Source organism: Trifolium pratense, linkage group LG4 (genome assembly GCF_020283565.1).
Source record: "Trifolium pratense cultivar HEN17-A07 linkage group LG4, ARS_RC_1.1, whole genome shotgun sequence".
Lineage (NCBI taxonomy): Eukaryota > Viridiplantae > Streptophyta > Magnoliopsida > Fabales > Fabaceae > Trifolium > Trifolium pratense.
The window spans coordinates 3,304,114-3,324,150 of record NC_060062.1 but is presented as its reverse complement, the minus strand read 5'-3'; the positions used below and the strand labels follow the sequence as shown (position 1 = coordinate 3,324,150).

At 38.3% G+C, this 20,037-nt stretch overlaps 1 protein-coding gene across 1 annotated transcript in view; it reads right to left on the bottom strand.

Annotated features, from left to right (window-relative positions):
* Positions 1-1,076: 1,076 nt before the first annotated feature.
* The window catches only part of LOC123919873 (probable amino acid permease 7), a 32,410-nt gene continuing 13,449 nt past the window's right edge, over positions 1,077-20,037 (bottom strand). Inside the window, exons 3-6 of the mRNA XM_045971896.1 lie at positions 17,037-17,106; positions 16,667-16,821; positions 4,702-4,774; positions 1,077-1,631 (exon numbers count right to left, since the gene is read on the bottom strand). Of these exons, the coding sequence (XP_045827852.1) occupies positions 1,230-1,631; positions 4,702-4,774; positions 16,667-16,821; positions 17,037-17,106 (700 nt within the window). The 3' untranslated portion in view covers positions 1,077-1,229. The remainder of the gene's footprint in view (positions 1,632-4,701; positions 4,775-16,666; positions 16,822-17,036; positions 17,107-20,037) is intronic.

Genomic DNA, 20,037 nt, shown 5'->3' with positions numbered 1-20,037 from the left:
TAATTTTTCTTTCAAGCTGATTTGATTTTTCCTCTCACAATTTCTTCCACTTTATATCTTTACATTATTTTTAAAGTGAAGATACAAATTTGTTTTTCTTTTTAATCAAGATATAAATATGGTTCGGATGTCAGTTCTGACATCAAGTGGTTTCAGCCCCTTCCCAATCACAGTTGTGGAGGATCAAACCGCCGTCCTCCCTACCAAGTTTAACGTTAATCACCACTAGACCAACTAACGATCGGTAAAATAAAATTAATTTTTTAGACCATCTATTACGTTGTTATGATTGTTTTAAGTCTTTTGACATTACTTTGAAGATGAATAATTGTCCTACAGAACATGATTGTCTCCCATTAATTTTTTTCCGTGTGATCTGGGCCCTACATTAGAAAGGTAAGATAATGTGTTTTACTTTATTGATTGTTCCTGGTCGTCTACATAGTCTTCGAAGTCATCTGCACTAGTTGTTTTTTTTTTTTATCTCACAATTTCTTCCACTTCGTGTATGTTTGGTTTCAATTCTAGAGCGGCCAGAATTGATTCTAGACGTGTAGAATTGATTCTGCCTTGTTTGATTTCTCAAAAGTATAATTGATTCTATCTCCAGAATTGATTCTACTTGAAACTAGAAATCGTAGCTTTTGATTATAAAATTGATTTTTACACTCAAATTATTTGTTCAACTCACTTTTATAAGAATATATCCAAACATACTCAATTATAATTTTATTTTGGTTACAACTCAATTCATATTTTTACTTTATGAGTTTTGTCTTATGCATTTTATTTAAAGAAATTTTTTATTCAAAATATTAAATACTACAATTTCCAATGCGTTGATTTTACATATTCCCGTAAAAATTATGTAAAAAACTTACTATTTAAGGTCTTAAAGAGTGCCCCGAGACACTCGCTAGCATTTGGCTTACTTTATTTATATGACAGTCTTGAAAACCTTGATATGTGAACGTTGCTATTAATTACTTGGAAAAGGCATCTGCAGAGAGTGTACAAGAAGATCATATGAAATTGAAAACTATTGGTTGTGTCTTTGTGAATTTTGTAAAATCAAATTTCTCATAAGACATATTTGTATATTATGTAGCAATCTTTAGATGATTCTCATGAAGCAATGAGCAGTACAAGTGTACAACCTTTTACATTATGTAGCATTAGTAACAAACTTAAACAAATTAAGCACTTTTAAGGATATTGGTATAAACTTTTTAGCTTAGTTTCTCACTTATGATTCCTTCAAGTGATCCAACAAGACTCAATACTGTCACCAAAAAACAAACAAAGCTAAAAATCCTAAGAAAAATCCATTTTGTAGACCAAGATTCAATTTTATTCTGCACAAAGTACATCTCTACTGGGAAATATATAGTCAATGGCCAAAATCCTAATGCTCCTAGCACTCCTAGAACTTCATTGAAGTATGGAAACATTATTGCAAGTCCAGTTGTGGAAATCACATAAGCTGTTCTAAAACATATCCTCAACATGTTCAGTTGAAAAGCCGGTAACATAGGTAGTTTCACCTGGTAGAAATTATTCACGAAACCGCTGTTCGGATATTTTCTTGAACACCATCTATCAGCAGCACTATATATTGGTTGACTATAAATCTGAATTGAAAAAAATGAAATGAAATCATTTTGATAATTATGGTGTTAACTGTTGCAAATTTGCCTTGAAAACGTGAAGAAAAAACAACACTAGTCTGCTGTTTTCTGCCCCGGGCGAAAAACCTGTGCCCCGGGCGAAATTTGAAGCAGGAAAAAGGGGGCTCTCTGTTTTGGCGCCCCAGGCGGAAATTTTGGTGCCTCAGGCGGAAATTTCGCCCCAGGCGGAAAAAGCTGCGCCTCGGGCGGAAATCGCTGCAGGGTATTTAAAGGGTCACGTTTTCTGTTTTTTCAGAGCAAGTTTTGAGGGTTTCTTTCACCAAAACGGCGGCTAGGGTTAAGAGGGTTACTCTTGGTTCATCTCTAGGTTTTGGGTGTTGATTCTTTCATCTTGTAATCACTTATCATTGAAATCTCTTGGTCACGGGAAGAGATTTGGGAAAAGGGTAGAATTAGGATTGAAGTCTAATTCTTGCAACTCTTTTGTAGTGAATCTCGTTGTAATCAAGAACATCATTTGATAGTGGAACGGAGAATGGCTCTCTCCCCCAGAGTAGGTCGGTTTTAACTGAACTGGGTAAACAATTGCTTCGTGCTCTTTACAGTTTTATTACTTATCTTTTGTTCGTGATTATTATTGCTATTTCCACGTTTTGATTGCTTATTCGATTTGCTCCACACATCAAAAGTATTATTGGTGTGATTATTCAATCCGAATTCACAACAATTGGCGCCCACCGTGGGGCAAAGGATCAAACGAATTAAGTATCATGGGTTCTAAGTGGGAGATTGAGAAGTTCACCGGTAAAAATGACTTCGGTTTATGGAAGGTGAAGGTACGGGCAATATTAACACAACAAAAGTGTGTTGAAGCATTGTTGGGCATATCGAATATGCCAAATACTCTCTCGAACGCAGAAAAGAGCGAGATGAATGATAAGGCTTTGAGTGTCATTATCTTGTGCCTCGCGGATAATGTGTTGAGGGAAGTAGCTAAAGAAAAAACTGCGGCGGCTATGTGGACCAAGCTGGATGCGTTGTATATGACGAAGTCTTTGGCACATAAGCAGTGTTTGAAAGAACGGTTATTTTTCTTTCGAATGGTGGAGAACAAGCCTGTGGTGGAGCAACTTTCGGAGTTCAACAAGATCATTGACGACTTGGCGAACATTGACGTGAATTTGGAAGACGAGGACAAGGCCTTTCATTTGTTGTGTGCTTTACCCAAGTCACTTGAAAATCTCAAGGATGCGTTGCTTTATGGCAAAGAAGGTACTATCACATTGGATGAAGTTCAATCGGCTTTGAGGACCAAGGAGTTGACAAAGTTGAGAGACTTGAGGGTTGATGATAGTGCGGAAGGGTTAAATGTGATGAGGGATAGAAGTGAGAACGAAGGTAGAGGAAAGGGGAAGAAATATGGGTCAAAGTCTAGGCCAAAAGGTGATAATGGTGGCAGGTTCAGATGCTTCTATTGTCAGGATCCGGGTCACTTCAAGAAGGACTGTCCTCAGAGAAGGGGCAGCGGTAGTTCGTCAGCTCATGTTGCCGTTGATGAGGAGGAAGGCTATGAGAGTGCGGGAGCACTCATAGTCACCAGTTGACACTCATAGCTTGCTGATCAGCCTGGAGAGGCGGTGGTAATAATACTCAACATCCTGGAGAGGCGGTGGTAATAATACTCAACATCAGCCTGGAGAGGCGGTGGAATAATACTCAACATCAGCCTGGAGAGGCGGTGGTAAGAATACTCAGTTACAAGGTGGAAGACATAGTGGATATACCGGTTTAAGGCTTTGGTGGAGGAATCTCGGTTTGAGGTGGAGGTATACCAAAGTGGTATGGCTATGGAGACCTTGTGTGGAAGCAACGGTGATCAAGCTTGGTAACTTGTTAGACTGCTGGAGGTAGTTGGACACAAGGAGAGTTTGAGGTTGCAGCTTGTGAAACCACCTAAAAATTCCAAGGTTGGTTGGAGGCAAGCATATCTTCAAGAGTACGGAAAGCTACAATCCGGGGTTTGAAGAGGGTATGGTTTAGCTTGTGTATTGTCCTAAAAATCCAAGGGCAATTGGAGGCAAGCATTTTTCGGGAGCACGGAGAGGTAGACTCCGGGGGCCGAAGAGGGTGTGGTGTAAACAAGTGGACAGAGCAACACGGTGGTTGATGGGAAGTTGGCATCACCATCGTTTTAAAGGCAAGGTGGAGATTGTTGCAAATTTGCCTTGAAAACGTGAAGAAAAAACAACACTAGTCTGCTGTTTTCCGCCCCGGGCGAAATTTGAAGCAGGAAAAAGGGGGCTCTCTGTTTTGGCGCCCCAGGCGGAAATTTTGGTGCCTCAGGCGGAAATTTCGCCCCAGGCGGAAAAAGCTGCGCCTCGGGCGGAAATCGCTGCAGGGTATTTAAAGGGTCACGTTTTCTGTTTTTTTAGAGCAAGTTTTGAGGGTTTCTTTCACCAAAACGGCGGCTAGGGTTAAGAGGGTTACTCTTGGTTCATCTCTAGGTTTTGGGTGTTGATTCTTTCATCTTGTAATCACTTATCATTGAAATCTCTTGGTCACGGGAAGAGATTTGGGAAAAGGGTAGAATTAGGATTGAAGTCTAATTCTTGCAACTCTTTTGTAGTGAATCTCGTTGTAATCAAGAACATCATTTGATAGTGGAACGGAGAGTGGCTCTCTCCCCCAGAGTAGGTCGGTTTTGACTGAACTGGGTAAACAATTGCTTCGTGCTCTTTACAGTTTTATTACTTATCTTTTGTTCGTGATTATTATTGCTATTTCCATGTTTTGATTGCTTATTCGATTTTCTCCACACATCAAAAGTATTATTGGTGTGATTATTCAATCCGAATTCACAACATTAACCTATGAAGCACGAACATGGACATGGACACAGACACCGACACGTTGACACCGATAGTAGTTTGAGAAAATGACGTAATTCAACGTAATCATAAGTGTCGGTGCCGTGTTGGTGTCCGACACTGAGACATAGCTAATCTGAGGAGTGTCCGTGCTTCATAGGTGTTAACTATAAAATGTCAAGTTTGATTATTAGTAGGACTATTACCTGATATCCTCCAACCAAATGAAGAACAATGCAAGCATTAGCAAAGTCAATGAGCCAATAAGGCTCATAAAATCTGATGACGTTAGTCATTACATGGAAATAAAGACCATTTTCAAGTGTTTTTAGAGGTTTTTAACCTAAATCATGAAGAAGAAGACATTGATTTGAAGCTACATGCGAAGAAAGATAGCAAAAGAAAATTGGTGGATTATATAGCACTTTTACGCCTGGGGCGGAAGTTTTTCCGCCTGAGGCGGAATTTTCACTGAAGAACCAAAATTGCTCTCTGTTTTGCCGTTTCAGGCGAAATTTCTTGTGCCTGAAACGTAATTCTTTACGCCTGGGGCGGAAATTTTGTGCCTCAGGCGGAAAACGTTATTTTTGATCAGTTTTATAAAAGGGAAACATCAGATCTGGATCATGATCGAATTTTTACGCAAAAGAACAGCTATTGGAGCGACTTTGGAGGATCAAGAGCGACCAAGCAAGGATTCCAGTGTGGAAACACATCAAGATTCTTCTTGTAATCATGCTTTCTTTCATTTTATTTGATGTAATTTCTGAATTTGCAATGTCTAGCTAAATTTTCATGATTGGTCCTTAGGTGATTCTAATTACTTTTGATCTTGAACTATGTGATTGTCATATGATATGATTAATGAATTACGAAGTTAGTTTCTATTGATTGTTCTTTGTGCTTAATGCTTTGTATGAATTCGCGACTTATATGATGATTGCAATGATTTGTTTTACTATGACGATAGGAATAAATCATCGATCTAGGAACGATTGATCAATTAATTTTCACTTAAGAAATTTTGGATTGTTAATTGAGATTAAAAGATTAAAGTTTTTCTTCCTCACATGATCATAGGTCTTACTAAGAAATTAGGGATTGATGATCATGAGAGAGGATTATGTTACCAAGACATTGGGCATAATCAATTGTGTTTTAATCAAATCATGAAACTAATTTGAATAATTCGTTATCATACATGGCGTTACCAAGAGAAATAGTAATTAGATGACCCAAAAAGGACCAATCGCTTTTCTTACATCAATCTAAACACCAAAGCAATTCCAAAGTTTAAAAATTTTGAACTTGAAACCAAACAAGAACCCCCTTTTACAATTTATGTCAATTTACATGAGTATGTCTTCAATTTACAATTGATTTACAACAATCCCTGCGGAAAGAACGATTTTATTATACTACTTGACGGCTATTTAGTACACTTGCTAAATATTTATCAAGTTTTTGGCGCCGTTGCCGGGGATTGTTGATTAAATCAACAAGGCAATTGAGTCATACTTTTAAATTTTATTGTTTTATTGATTAAGTTTTTGTTTATTTTAATTATAAATATATATATAAAAAAAAAATATATAAGTTCTGAATTTTATTTTCATTTTCATTCTTGTGTAGTGCAGTTGCTTCTTAAGGTATTTTCTGGTTGTTTATGCAAGGTAGGAGAGTAGCAAGAGAACTAATCTTTGATCCTGAAATAGAGAAAACAGCTAAAGCAAACAGAAAAGCAGTTCGGTTAGCCCGAGAGGTTGCCCGGTTAGCAGGTGTTGCACAAGAAAGTCGTGAAGAAGCGGTTTCTAGTCCAGACACATCGGACAACGAAGCCAACATCATGGCTGAGAATCCACCTCCACCAGTTGTGCCTGAGAGGACGTTAGGTGACTATGGGCAAAGAAACAATGGAGAGCTTGCCAATCTGGGTTTCCAACCGAGAAATCATGTGTCATTTGATATCAAGAATTCAGTGCTCAGCGCCCTCAAAGAGAATCAATACTCAGGGGCAGAAACACAATGTCCAAATCTCCACCTGGAGCATTTCTATGAAGCTTGTGACTATACAGACCCACCAGGAGTATCTGAATCAGATAAAAGATTAAGGCTTTTCAAGTACTCGTTAACTGGAAGAGCTAAAGACTGGTTGGACACAATACCACCTAACACCATCAATACTTGGCAAGAGCTAGAGATGAAGTTCATGGATAGGTACTTTCCAATTCACAAGTATCTGGAAAGAAGAGCTGACATTACAAGTTTTGAGCAAGGAGACTCCGAAACATTGTATGATGCCTGGGAAAGATTCAAACTAAGCCTGAAGAAGTGTCCTAAGCATGGGCTCGATAGTCATACTCAAATGCAGCATTTTACACAAGGATTGAGAGCTCAAACTAGAATGTTTCTAGATGCATCGGCAGGTGGATCTTTGAAAAATAAAAATCAAACTCAAGCCAGAGAGTTGGTGGAATCCATGGCTCAAAATGAATACAGAGTTGAAAATGATCGTGGTGCAAAGAAGAAGGCAGGCATGATAGAGCTTGATACTCAAACTGCTCTTTTGGCCCAATCTACATTGATGAATTCTCAAATGGCAGCTGTGTTGAAACACCTCACTAGCACTCCTAATGCCCAAATGCCAGTTATGGCAGCTAATGAAGTGAAATGTGATTTTTGTGGACAAGGGCATGCTAATGGCCAATGTTTTCCTGAAGGGTCAGAAGAGGCAAAGTACCTAGCCAACTTCAAAAGGAACAACCCAAAGTATGATCCATATTCAAACACTTATAACCCAGGTTGGAGAGATCATCCAAACTTTGGTTGGGGAGGAAATCAAAACTCAAATCAATCTCAACAACAATCTTCTTCACAAAACTCTCAACAAAGGAGACCTTCTCAATTATAGGATACACTTACTCAATTCATAAAGGTGACTCAAGGGAACTTCGAAGCTATGAAGGTTAGCCAAGATCAAATGAAAGCCAACCAAGATATTGCCAACAAGAATCATGAAGCTTCAATTAAGAACTTGGAAACTCAAGTTGGGCAATTGTCAAGGCAATTCGCGGCTACTCAAAATAATGGTTTTGAAGGTTCTACAAAGGATAATCCGAGGAATGAAAGTTGCAAGGCGATTAATTTGAGAAATAGAGTGGTTCCTTCACCTGAGATTGTAACGAAGAAAAAGAGTGAGTCTAGTGTTGAGGGAGTGAAAGAAAAAAATAATGTTGAGGGAGAAGTTGAAAATGAGACTGAGGGAGAAGTTGAGAATGAGTTAGAGAAAATGATTGAGAGCGAGAAAGAGGAGTTAGTTGAAGAGGAGAAAGATAAAAAAATTGAAAAAGAAAATGATGAGAAGTTAGTTGAAAAGAGAGGCAAGGGTGTAGAGGAGAAAGAAAGTTCTGTCCATGCTAAATTGCCATATCCGCGCAAGAAGAAGGCAAAGGCTAATGATCACCAACAATTCAAAAAGTTTATGAAGATGCTTCATGATCTCCAAATTAACATTCCTTTTGCTGAAGTGTTGGAACAGATGCCTGTCTATGCCAAATTCATGAAAGAACTTATGACAAAGAAGCGGAAACCTCTTGATGATGATACAGTAGAGATGACAGAGGAATGTAGTGCCATAATCCAAAAGAAACTTCCTCAAAAGAAGAAGGATCCTGGAAGCTTTACCATACCATGTTCAATAGGTAACATCTCCGTTGGTCGAGCTCTATGTGATTTAGGAGCTAGCATCAACCTAATGCCATTGTCAATGATGAAGAAGATACCCGGAGCTGTTGCAAAACCCACAAAGATGCAGCTCTCTTTAGCTGATCGTTCTATTGTACATCCCTACGGCGTACTTCATGATGTGTTGGTAAGAGTTGCTGAGTTTGTTTTTCCAGCTGATTTCGTCATCCTTGATATGGAAGATGATGCGGATGTAGAACCATTGCTGTTGGGTAGACCATTTCTTGCTACCGGGAGAGCGTTGATTGATGTGGAAATGGGAGAGCTTATGTTAAGGACACATGGAGAACAAGTGATGTTTAACGTGTTCAAAGCCATGAAGCATCATGATGATGAGCCACAATGTTACAAGGTTGACGTGATTGAGGAAGTGGTAGAAGATGTCTTAGTGGAAGAAACACCATCCTTACCATTAGAAAGAGTAATTGTTAATTCCATTGATGATTTGGAAGAGGAATGGGACAAGGAGATTGAAATTTGTCTCCGTCAACTTGAAGCATGTAAAGAAGAAGAAGCACAAAAAGATTTTGAAAACGTTTATGCTGTGGAAGAGAAAGTTAGTGGTAAGGAGGACTTAAAAGTTACTATTCCGGAGTTGAAAGAGCTCCCCCCTCACTTAAAATATGTTTTCTTAGGAGAAGATGCTTCACAACCGGCAATCATAAGCAGCAGGTTGAGTTCTTTGGAAGCAGAGAAGCTAACTAGAGTCCTGCGAGAAAATAAAGAAGCCATGGGTTGGAGCATCTCTGATTTGAAAGGGATTAGTCCCGGATTCTGTATGCATAAAATAAAAATGGAAGATGAATACAAACCTGTGGTGCAACCTCAAAGAAGACTAAATCCAACCATGAAAGAAGTGGTGAAGAAAGAGGTTCTTAAACTTCTAGAAGCTGGTATGATTTATCCAATCTCGGATAGTGCGTGGGTAAGTCCTGTCCATGTGGTCCCGAAAAAAGGTGGTATGACAGTTGTGAGAAATGAAAAAAATGAACTGATACCCACTCGCACCGTCACTGGGTGGCGGATGTGTATAGACTACAGGCGGTTGAACTCGGCAACAAGGAAGGACCATTTTCCTCTTCCATTCATGGACCAAATGTTGGAAAGGCTTGCAGGGCAGGCCTATTATTGCTTTCTGGATGGATATTCTGGGTACAATCAGATTGTGGTAGACCCGGAGGATCAGGAGAAAACAGCTTTTACTTGTCCTTTTGGAGTATTTGCTTACCGGAAGATGCCTTTCGGGTTGTGCAATGCACCGGCTACATTCCAGCGGTGTATGCTTTCCATTTTTGCTGATATGATGGAGGACACAATCGAGGTATTTATGGATGATTTTTCTGTGTTTGGTAAGTCTTTTGATAAATGTTTAGCCAATTTGAATGCTGTATTGAAGAGATGCATAAGTACCAATTTAGTTTTAAATTGGGAAAAATGTCATTTTATGGTTAAAGAAGGTATTGTGCTTGGACACAAAATCTCTTCAAAGGGCATTCAAGTTGACCAAGCAAAGATAGAGGTTATTAAGGAATTGCCCCCTCCCGTTAATGTTAAGGGAGTGAGAAGTTTTTTGGGTCATGCCGGTTTCTATCGGCGTTTCATCAAAGATTTTTCGAAAATAGCAAAGCCCTTAAGTAACCTCCTTGTGAAGGAAAATGAATTTAATTTTGATGATAATTGTTTGAATGCTTTTGTTGTGATTAAAGAAAAGTTGGTCACCGCGCCCATAATCGTTGCACCTAATTGGGATCTCCCTTTTGAATTAATGTGTGATGCAAGTGATTATGCGGTTGGAGCGGTGCTTGGCCAACGACACGCGAAATTTTTCCATGCTATATATTATGCAAGCAAGGTTTTGAATGAAAACCAAATCAATTACACAACTACTGAAAAAGAGTTGCTTGCAATAGTATTCGCTTTGGAAAAATTTCGCTCTTATCTGATTGGATCAAAAGTTGTTGTTTTTTCAGATCACTCGGCACTAAAGTACCTCCTCACAAAAGGCGACTCAAAGCCTAGACTCTTGAGGTGGGTACTACTTTTGCAGGAATTTGATTTGGAGATAAAAGACAAGAAGGGTGTGGAGAATGTGGTCGCGGACCATTTATCAAGGTTAGAAAATCCAATGGTGACCACAAAAGAGAAGTGCATTAATGAAGAGTTCCCGGATGAAAAATTGCTGATGGTTTCTAAAAGGCCTTGGTTTGCTGACATGGCTAATTTCAAAGCAGGAAATGAAATTCCGGAGGACTATTCCTATCAACAAAAGAAGAAATTCTTTAGAGATGCTAACTTCTATTTTTGGGATGATCCATACCTATTTAAGGTGGGGCAAGATGGCTTGATCCGTAGATGTGTTGATGAAGAAGAGGCGCAAAGCATAATGTGGCATTGCCATAGTTCTCCATATGGTGGTCATCACAGTGGTCCACGAACAGCAGCAAAGGTGCTTCAAAGTGGTTTCTTCTGGCCGACACTGTTTGCAGATTGTGTAGAGTTTGCTAGAAGATGTGATAATTGCCAGAGGACCGGCAATGTTTCAAAGCGGGATGAGATGCCTCTAAACCAAATGCTCGAAGTAGAACCTTTTGATTGTTGGGGGATTGATTTCATGGGACCTTTTCCATCTTCACGGTCTAATCTTCATATATTGGTGTGTGTAGATTATGTTACAAAATGGGTGGAAGCTATTCCTTGCCAAGCGAATGATTCTCATACCGTGGTGAAGTTCCTTAAAGAAAATATTTTTACTCGGTTTGGGGTTCCTAGAATTCTCATTAGTGATGGAGGCAAACATTTTTGTAACAAATACTTGGAGAATGTCTTGGAGAAATACAATGTCAAGCACAAGGTGGCCACTCCATACCATCCTCAGACAAGTGGACAAGTTGAAGTATCTAACCGACAATTGAAACAAATTCTGGAGAAAACGGTTTCTACTTCAAGGAAAGACTGGTCAATGAAGCTTAATGATACACTTTGGGCTTATAGAACCGCGTTCAAGACACACTTGGGGTTCTCTCCGTACCAACTAGTTTATGGCAAATCATGTCACCTACCGGTTGAGCTAGAACACAAGGCATATTGGGCTGTGAAATTTTTAAATTTTGATGCAGGTCTTGCGGGTGAGAAAAGATTGCTTAAGCTAAACGAACTTGAAGAATGGCGGATGCAAGCATATGAAAATGCCGTGATTTTTAAAGCAAGAACAAAGAAGTATCATGATAAAGGGCTGGTAAGAAAGGAGTTTAAGAAAAGACAGCAAGTCTTGTTGTTCAATTCTCGTTTAAGGTTATTCCCGGGTAAGCTGATGTCTCGGTGGTCTGGTCCGTTTGTCATTAAGGAAGTTTTTCCACACGGGGCTGTGGAAATTTTTACACCAGGAGAGGAGGAGAAATCTTTCAAAGTAAATGGACAAAGACTCAAGTTTTATAAGGGAGGAGATTTTAATCGCCACAAGGTGGCAGTACTTTTCGAAGACCCTTAAGGTTTTGAGACCGTCGAGCTAATGACGCTAAAAGTAGCGCTGCTTGGGAGGCAACCCAAGGTTTTATTTAACCGTAATAGTTTTTCTTTTGATTTTTTGTGTTTTGCAGGTCAAATTGAAAAAAAGAGGAGTGTGAAAAGTGTACAACCAGGAAATTACGTTTGGGGCGAAAAAAATGGAGCCTAAGGCGTAAAAATTTTGAAGAAAATTCATGTGCTCTCTGTTTTGCCGTTTGGGGCGGAAGAAATTGCGCCTAAGGCGTAAAAAATCCTGAAGAAATTGGGTTGCTCATTATTTTGCCGTTTGGGGCGGAAACATTGCCGTTTGGGGCGGAAAAGTTTGAAGAAAAAAACATTGCTCTCTGTTTTGCCGTTTGGGGCGTAAAAACCCACGTTCTAGGCGGAAACATCACGTTTTAGGCGTAAAAAAAAAGGTGAAACCCTCATTCTTTCTCTCAAACTTCATCTTCTTCAACAAACCTTATCCTTTCTCACAAAACTTCATCTCCTTCCTCACACAAATCCTCCATTAACAACCATCCAAACCTTCAAACCCAACACAAATCCTTCATTAAAACAACAACCACAACAAATTCACCCATTATCTTTCACCAATTTCATCCTCAATTCTCAAACCCCTCTTGAACCTAAACCTCCCAAATCCTTCAAAACCCCATTAAAACAACAACCTCTCTCACACCCATAACACCAAACCACGAAAATTTCTTCCATCCAACTCTATTCTTCAAAACCCATCAACAACAACAACCAATTCTTCAAATTTTTCCAAAACCCAAAATCAAAAACCCTTCAAAACCCTACACGAAAATTCAACCAAAAACACCATAAATCTTCATCTTTTTCATCAATCACCCATAAACCATTACCTTTCTCAATCTTTACCTTTCTCACCATGAAGAACATATTCAAAAAATCCTCAAAAGGCAAAGAAGTTGAAGTTGGGTCTTCAAAATCAAGGTCAAAAGTGGTGAAGAAAAGGAGAGTAGTCCGAACTCCTACACCGTCACCTTCGCCTTCTCCTCCACCATCACCGCCTAGAGAGCAATCACCACCTCCTCCAACGCCGGTTGTGACTGAAATTCCTCGGTCACGTTTTGTTCGTCCAACGGCCTACAATCGGTACCAGACTCTCAAAAGTAAGGATTTCAAACCTGAAAGGCGTCTCACGGATGAAGTGCTAGCATTTCCCTTAATTGAAGCAGAATTCCGCAACAGGCATTGGTATGAGTTTAATTTCTGTCTTCGGTCTGGAAATCGTACTTTAGCATTAGAATTTTTGAGTAATGCATGGCGAGTGAAAAATTCGTCACCACGGATTGCTAAAGTACGCGGGGTAGATGTAGACTACTCCCCGGAAACTATAAATAGGATATTTCATTTTAATGTTCCTGAATTCTGTGTTCTGAATCATCGACGTGAGAATAGGGCAATCATGGCATCAGATAAGCGTGAGGCTTTAAAATCTCAGCTGACTGCACCAGGAAGTATATGGGTGAGACCATCTAGACAGCTCCCACCCCAGCGGTTTAAAACCGCTCATTTGTTGGATATTCCACGGATTTGGGCTGAATTTTGGATAAACAACGTGGAGCCAAGTGGGAACAATTCTGAGATTCCTATGGATGTAGGGCTAGCACTTCAAGCTATCTTGCTAGGTGACGACATAGATTTGGGCACAATTCTGAGTGATGATTTGTCTGCAATTATCCAGAAAGATCCCGGGTCATATAGTCTAACACATCTCTGTTTGATCACTAAACTGTGTCTGGATCAAAATGTTGCTACTTTTGATGATGATCAAATGGAAGAGCCTAGAAAAGTCACTACGGCTTTTGTGAGAGATGTGAGAAGAAAAACTTTCGGGAAGACATTCATTCCATTTGCTGATGTGGATGATGTGATGGATTACACGGTTGAGGGAGGAGGTGAAGAAAGGGAGGAGAATGTTGAAAATATGATGCACCATGACATACCACAAGGTCCGGAAATGGAGAGTTTTCCAGCTCCGCAATTTGATGTGAATGTTCTTGCTGACATGGTGTGGAAAATGGACATGAGCACTCAACAGGGCATTGATATGGCGGACCACTATGACACTTCATCCGCCTTATGGCAAGCATCCATGCGTTACCGGGAGCAAGTCCCGGCATATTTCTATCCGAGATATCCAACAATGCATGATTTTGATGAAGCTCACAATCAAAGAGTTAGGAGCATGGCGGCTACGCATGAAATGAACCGTGCTACCTACATTCGCCAAAGGAGGGCAGCTGGCCTTCCAGATGAAGGAGGGTCCTCATCAATGAAATTTCCTGGAAATCTGCCTCGTTTTGATCATGATCATAACATGCCCGAGCAGGATTGAGGTTTTGTGCCATTCACCTTTACTATCCTTCTCCTCTATAGATTCTTTTTGGCCTGTGTATTATGATTCCTTTGTTTAAATTGTTGCATGCTTGATGTTGGTCTATAATAAGTACTTGAGCTAGTCGTTTTGTTTTCTTTGAATGTCTTAGTCTTTTTGAAAACCTCACACTATTGAAATTTGTTTGGCTATCATCTTAGATTCAAAATTGTTGACCAAATGTGTGATATGAATTTGTGATGTTTTTGATTGTTTCGGATGCATCATAGTGATGATTTAGGCAAGGCTTAGGGACTCTCACAAATATTGACCATAGTTTAATTCAGCAAAAACTGTGAGATTTTGAGCCCAAACACTGATTTCTTTTGATGATTATGAGAATTCCACACTTAGCTATGTCTCTAGAATTTGCGCATGTTCTCTTTAATTGATTTATTGTTGTGATGTACACACGAGGCAAGTTGTTTGGTACCTTGAGCCTGTTCTAGCCACCCTTATCATTGCTTATCCTTTGTTTAACCCCTTTTGAGCTTAAAGAAAAATGTTTGTTTGTTATCTGACCCAAGTTATCAAAATAATAAAAAAAAAAAAAATGATTTTCTTGGAGAATTAGATACCTTTAGTGTTTTTGCACAATGCATGTCACTAAGTTTGGGGTTGCTTTTGGAATTAGCAACAACTTAAGTTTGGGGTGGGTATACTAGAGAACTAAAAAAAAATTTATGAAAGAAAAATTCAAAAGTTCACCAAGAAAAGAAGTATCGAAAAAAAAAAGAGAAGAAAAATAAAAAAATAAAAAAAATATATAATCATGGTGATCTTCTTGAAAACAAAAAGGAATTCCTTGAAAGAAAAATTTGTGAAAGAAAATTGTTCTCTAGTATCAATTCTTACAAAGTAGGGTGGGGTGTTGTATCTATTCAATTCAGTGGTATCTAACTTCAAGTTTTTTTTACTCACTTACCAGAAAAGCCACCATCCACCTTTTAACCAGGCCACGTTATAACCTTTAAAAAGTCCTCTAATGTGTGTGCTCATGACATGGTGATTGATTTTCGAGAATGTCTGCAAATTTATAGTAGTCTAGTTATGATGTGTTGATTGAGTGATTATATTACCCTTAAACAGGAGAGTCGGTGAGGGTGTGAAGAGATTAAGTATGGTCAATCTTTGTTTGATGCTCTTTGTTTTGCTTAAATTTGAAACTGTGTGTATTTGAATCATGACGAAATTGATCATTGAAATGTTATGCAAATTACGTCTAACTTGATTGGGTTTGAGTTTGTTTAGCCAGATGGATTGAGGTAGTGTTTTGTTTTCCTAGAGATTGAGATATTCCTTGAGGACAAGGAAAAGTTCAAGTTTGGGGTTGTGATGACGTTAGTCATTACATGGAAATAAAGACCATTTTCAAGTGTTTTTAGAGGTTTTTAACCTAAATCATGAAGAAGAAGACATTGATTTGAAGCTACATGCGAAGAAAGATAGCAAAAGAAAATTGGTGGATTATATAGCACTTTTACGCCTGGGGCGGAAGTTTTTCCGCCTGAGGCGGAATTTTCACTGAAGAACCAAAATTGCTCTCTGTTTTGCCGTTTCAGGCGAAATTTCTTGTGCCTGAAACGTAATTCTTTACGCCTGGGGCGGAAATTTTGTGCCTCAGGCGGAAAACGTTATTTTTGATCAGTTTTATAAAAGGGAAACATCAGATCTGGATCATGATCGAATTTTTACGCAAAAGAACAGCTATTGGAGCGACTTTGGAGGATCAAGAGCGACCAAGCAAGGATTCCAGTGTGGAAACACATCAAGATTCTTCTTGTAATCATGCTTTCTTTCATTTTATTTGATGTAATTTCTGAATTTGCAATGTCTAGCTAAATTTTCATGATTGGTCCTTAGGTGATTCTAATTACTTTTGATCTTGAACTATGTGATTGTCATATGATATGATTAATGAATTACGAAGTTAGTTTCTATTGATTGTTCTTTGTGCTTAATGCTTTGTATGAATTCGCGACTTATATGATGATTGCAATGATTTGTTTTACTATGACGATAGGAATAAATCATCGATCTAGGAACGATTGATCAATTAATTTTCACTTAAGAAATTTTGGATTGTTAATTGAGATTAAAAGATTAAAGTTTTTCTTCCTCACATGATCATAGGTCTTACTAAGAAATTAGGGATTGATGATCATGAGAGAGGATTATGTTACCAAGACATTGGGCATAATCAATTGTGTTTTAATCAAATCATGAAACTAATTTGAATAATTCGTTATCATACATGGCGTTACCAAGAGAAATAGTAATTAGATGACCCAAAAAGGACCAATCACTTTTCTTACATCAATCTAAACACCAAAGCAATTCCAAAGTTTAAAAATTTTGAACTTGAAACCAAACAAGAACCCCCTTTTACAATTTATGTCAATTTACATGAGTATGTCTTCAATTTACAATTGATTTACAACAATCCCTGCGGAAAGAACGATTTTATTATACTACTTGACGGCTATTTAGTACACTTGCTAAATATTTATCAAAATCCAAAACCTGTCAAGAGGTTTCCTGGAGTTTGATTTCCAAAAGCTGCATATCCAAAACATGCACAACAAAGGTAGAAGAATGTTGTAATCAAGATAGCAATCATGGAGGCCTTTTTCATTGTCTTGTGTTCTTCTGGAGGAGACTCTAGAGTGTCCTTTGTTCAATAGGGAAAAAAGATAGAATTCAATGCTTTAATTCAGCCTTAAACTCTATATTATATAAACCACCGATATAGACATGGACACCAGACACGACATTGACAATTTGACACCGATAATAATTTGAGAAAATACAAGTAATGAAATGTAACTAAATGTGTTGGTGTCGGAAACTGAAAGGTGTTGAACACAATTAGAATATAAAGGGTACCTGTATCTCAAGGAGGATGACAGTGTATGGATAAGCAAAAGCAATATCACCAAGTGCTTGAAAGACTAACCATAATTCTTCCATTTTCTACAAGCGCAACCATGAGGTATTGTAAAAAATTGTAAAGGTTGACAAATTTAGTCTTCAAATTTACGAAATTGAAATTTAGTCCCTTAAACTGAGCAATATCAATTAATTTAGTCCTTTAATTCAAATTTAGCACAACAATTTTAAAGGTTCTATGTTTGTCTATGCAACTAGAGACTATTCATGTTAATATATAGATCTTTCCTTGATTTTGATGGATGTTTACAAATGAGACATTTTGATGGAGGGACTTTATTGATTGGCGTTCTTTATTTCAAGGGACTGTTTTCCTATTTCGTAAATTTGAGGACTAAGTTGCTCGACACTTACCATCTGTCATTCATTATTTGCTTTAATGATCATAAGGCTTGAATTGATAAGTAAATAGAACCTTAATGAATCAAAATTAACTTTACCTATAACTTTTGTGATGCCAAGTCCTAGTCCAATAGAAGAGTATGTAAAGGACATAATAGCTGCAACAACTGAAAGCAATACCATGTTGTGGAAGAGTATATTGGTTGACTATAAATCTGAATTGAAAAAATTGAAATAAAATCATATTGAAGAAATACAACTATGATGTTTTGGTAACAAATAAAAACACAGTTTAAGACTTAAGAGTAGATATCTTATATGCAGTTAATTATGGTGTTAACTCTTAGAATTGAGTTTTGGGCCTAACTCATCCTTACAAAACCGGCTTATAAAGTGAGGATAGCCTCTAGTTTATATAAACACTTACGCAACCGATGTGGGACTTCTTAACACCGACTTATAAAGTGAGGATTGTCTCTAGTTTATATAAACACTTACACAACCGATGTGAGACTTCTTAACACTCTCTCGCGCTAAGCGCTATGGGCTTGAGGCGCGGATATGAATGGTGGAGGGCCCGATCAAAAACCTGATTGCAGGCGGCCCGACGAAGTGGCCCAGCGAATCGTGGATAGGCTCTGATACCAACATAGAAATGAGTATTGGGCCTAACTCATCCTCACAAGACCGGCTTGTAAGGTGAGGATTGCCTCTACTTTATAAACACTTATTATTCAGACCATCTCGCAAACGATGTAAGACTTCTTTAACACATCCCCTCGCGCTCAGCATTGTTGGGCTTATTGCTCGGATATAAATGGTGGAGGGCCCGATCAGAAACCTGATTGCAGGCGGCCCGACGAAGTGGCCTACCGAATCGTGGATAGGCTCTGATACCATCTTAGAATTTAGTATTGGGCCTAACTCAACCCTACAAAACCGGCTTGTAAAGTGAGAATTGCCTCTAGTTTATAAACACTTAGTTAGGTCATATCGCAACCGATGTGAGACTTCTTAACATTAACCTACGAAGCAAGGACACAAACAGAGACATTGACACGTTGACACCGATAATAATTTGAGAAAGTGACATAATTCAATGTAATCATAAGTGTCGGTGTCATGTCGGTGTCCGACACGGACGTGTGTCCGACACCAGGACACGCTAATTTGAGGAGTGTTCATGCTTCATAGGTGTTAACTATAAAATGTCAAGTGTGATTAGTAGGAGTATTACCTGATATCCTCCAACCAAATGAAGAACAATGCAAGCATTACCAAAGTCGATGAGCCAATAAGGCTCATAAAATCCAAAACCTGTCAAGAGGTTTCCTGGAGTTTGATTTCCAAAAGCTGCATATCCAAAGCATGCACAACAAAGGTAGAAGAATGTTGTAATCAAGATAGCAATCATGGAGGCCTTTTTCATTGTCTTGTGTTCTGCTGGAGGAGACTCTAGAGTGTCCTTTGTTCAATAGGAAAAAAAATAGAATTCAATTCTTTAATTCAACCTTAAACTTTGTATATTAATATAAACAACGGGCAGACACCAGACACGACACTGATAAGAATTTGAGCAAATGAAAGTAACGGAATGTAACTAAATGTGTCGGTGTCGGAAACTGACATGTGTCGGACACAATTAGAATACAAAGGGTACCTGTATTTCAAGGAGGATGACAGTGTATGGATAAGCAAATGCAATATCACCAAGTGCTTGAAAGACTAACCATAATTTGTCTGCAATATTTGAAGCTGGTACTCCTGTTACACTCCCCATAATTCTTCCATTTCTACAAGTGCAACCATGAGTCTTTAGCTCTCAAATTCTAGTAAAATACTATAGTAGCATGGTAGCTTCCATTCATCCATATACACCAACCAGTCAAACAATATGTTCTTTACTGATTTAATTAATATACCATAAGATTATTAGCTAATCAATAATATACTATCAGCAGGTTGCAGAGCTGATGCATGAAAAGTAGATGTAGAAATTGTTAGAAGGAATTATGAAGAAAATTAGTCACAGTAGTATACTTTTACATACAAAAGCACTTTTGAGGGAGGAAGTACAAATTATTAGTCATAGAGTAGAATTATAAGCAAAAGTTAATCACCTGTTCTCCTGAAAGGCTCTTCAACTAACACCTCGCCGGAAGAAGAGTAGCGATCAATCAACGGAGCGTTGTCTCTAAATCCTTCCTCTCCCATTAATTTCTATGACTCTACCTTCAATGGTGGATTAATGTGCTTCTCAATAATAATAACCAGCTAAAAGCACAATATACAAGTCAAAACTTTAGCTTCTGGTCCTTCAAAACTTGTTGAAATTTAAGTGTTGAACGGTATGTACAAGACGTTGGATTAAAATCTAGAATCAATCACATCCATTTCGATCTAATATCCAACAGCTTTGCGCCTATGCAACCGCTACAAAAGATCCAAATTTGTGAGTTGTGACCAGACACCTAACTGATTGTTTTCATACTCATATTCATCAAAACATATTCTTCTTTTACTCGATGTTATAAAATATATAATTTAATACAAATTTTATATACCAAGAAGGCATTGACATCCTAATGCCCTTTTA